The following is a 2,500-nucleotide window of genomic DNA, read 5'->3' as shown; positions in this document are numbered from 1 at the left end:
GCGCATTACCAGTTGACGAATATGATCAAGGTTCTTATCAGCGTGACACGATTGGTGAACATGCGCAGTGGGCTTTGTGACTGGCCACTCTCGGTGCCCTTGACACCCTCTGCGTCCTTGACATTGTCATTGACCTTGACACCCTTCGTGACCTCATTCCCGTCTTCACCGGATGCGGGCACCGTGATTGTGACGTCACCGACTCTGGGAGGTGGGGGTACCCCGTTGACTTCAGCTGCCTGCACAGAGTCATGCACCATTGACCATGGCATCGTCGTCATCGTCACCCTAACCTCTTACTCTTTCGCTTCGTCAGGTCTCTGCACTCGGCTCTTTCAAGTCTGGCCTTAACTCTCTCCATACGAACGGCGAAAGAGACGACGTTAACAGCGTTTCACCTTAATTACCATCATCAAAATATTGCAAGCGGAAGGCTCTTATACTGAAGAGGTGAATGTTGACAAAGAATACCACAGTTCTGACGACAGAAGCTAAAGGTTGGGTCATTGAGACACCCACTGGACATCCGAGGGGTCTGTGTAGAGGAGAAGAGAGGACTGGCCGTACTGAGTGAGTTAAAACCCACCTCTACACATGATAGCCTCCCTCCCCTTCCCTGCTTCTTCCTTGTCTTCAGTTTCTTCAGTTTTAGAGTTATGCATGCGTGTGAATGACTGGTATGAAAGCGCTTAGATTTGTCTATGCACAAGATTCAGCGCTATATCAATACCATCATTAATATTCATTATTATTATTATTATTATTATTATTGTTGTTGTTGTATGATAGTAACAACAACGCTTAGATTTGTCTATGCACAAGATTCAGCGCTATATCAATACCATCATTAATATTCATTATTATTATTATTATTATTATTATTATTGTTGTTGTTGTTGTTGTTGTATGATAGTAACAACAACAACAACAACAATAATAATAATAATAATAATAATAATAATAATAATAATAATAATAATGATGATGATGATGATGATGATGATGATGGTGATGAATTTATAAAGCGCTCGATCTCTAAGACGGAGAGAGACACACATAGAGAGAGAGACAGAAAGAGAGAAGGATATAGAGACAGACACAGAGAGAGACACACACACACAGAGCGAGACAGAGACAGACAGACAGACACACAGAGAGCGAGAGAGAGACAGACACAGAAAGAAAGAGAGCGAGACAGACAGACAGTCAAAGCGATAGCGAGAGCGAGAGAGAGACAGGCAGGCAGACACAGACACGGACAGACAGAAACAGAGAGAGGGGGGGGGAGACAGAGTCAGAGACAGACAGAGATAGAGGGAGACACACACACACACACACACAGATAGACAGACAGACAGACAGAGAAAGAGAGACAGACAGACAGACAGACAGGTACAGAAAGCGAGAACGAGGGAGACAGAGAGAGAGAGACAGACAGAGACGGAGAGAGAGATATAGTCACAAACAGAGAGAGAGAGAGCGAGAGAGAGAGATGGGGGGGCAGACAGACAGAGAGAGAGAGATAGAGACAGACACAGAGACAGAGAGAGAGAGTAAGAGAAAGCGAGAGACAGAGAGAGTGAGACAGAGAACACTGAGCAGTGAGCACTGAAATGTGAAATGTAGACAAAGTTCACACATCTCTTATCAGTTTATGTTGTTTCAGATCTTTTCTTTTTTTTTCCTTTTTTTTTTCCTTTCTGTTCTATTATACCTGTTTTGCACCATTTTGTTCTGATTAGTACCTACTATATCACTATAGCTTTTCAGCTAATGACATTTAACAAGTGGGTGGAGATTTTTCCGATCTCCCAGGTCAACATATGTGCAGACCTGCCAGTGCCTGAACCCCCTTCGTGTGTATACGCACGCAGAAGAATCAAATACGCACGTTAAAGATCCTGTGATCCATGTCAGGGTTTGGTGGATTATGGAAACAAAAACATACCCAGCAGACACCCCCCCGAAAACGGACTATGGCTGCCTACATCGCGGGGGTAAATAAGAAAAACGGTCATACACGTAAAAATATTAAATGTTACATGTTTGTCTGAGTGTGTATGAGTGCGTGCCTGAAATCCGATTGAATGGCACAGGAAACGAATAATGAGCGCCCGATGGAAGCCGTCAGTCGGCTCTGCCCAGGTAGGTAACCTGTTGTGTAAATATCTCTATGTTTGTAAAGCATTTAGAGCTTGGTCTCCGAACGAGGATAGGCGCTATATAAGTATCCATATCATTCAATCAAAACAAAAAAAAAACAAAAAAAAACCCTCAGTGTTCAGAGTGAGACAGAGAGAGACAGAGATAGACAGAGGGGGGGAAGAGAGAGAGAGGGAGGGGGATAACAGAGAGAGGGAGATAGAGAGAGGGAGAGGGATAACAAAGAGACAGAGAGAGAGGGGGGGAGAGAGGGAGGGGGATAACAAAGAGAGACACAGAGAGAGACAGAGACAGAGAGAGAGGGGGGAGAGAGGGAGGGGGATAACAAAGAGAGACA

General features: G+C 44.3%; 1 protein-coding gene across 1 annotated transcript in view; it reads right to left on the bottom strand.

Moving 5' to 3' along the window:
- The window catches only part of LOC143291604 (organic cation transporter protein-like), a 28,418-nt gene that overhangs the window by 5,347 nt on the left and 20,571 nt on the right, over positions 1-2,500 (bottom strand). The window contains exon 8 of the mRNA XM_076601555.1: positions 10-239. Coding sequence (XP_076457670.1) covers positions 10-239 — 230 coding nt within the window. The remainder of the gene's footprint in view (positions 1-9; positions 240-2,500) is intronic.

The sequence above is a fragment of the Babylonia areolata genome, chromosome 17 (genome assembly GCF_041734735.1).
Source record: "Babylonia areolata isolate BAREFJ2019XMU chromosome 17, ASM4173473v1, whole genome shotgun sequence".
NCBI classification, from domain to species: domain Eukaryota; kingdom Metazoa; phylum Mollusca; class Gastropoda; order Neogastropoda; family Buccinidae; genus Babylonia; species Babylonia areolata.
This window is presented reverse-complemented; position numbering and strand designations above follow the sequence as displayed.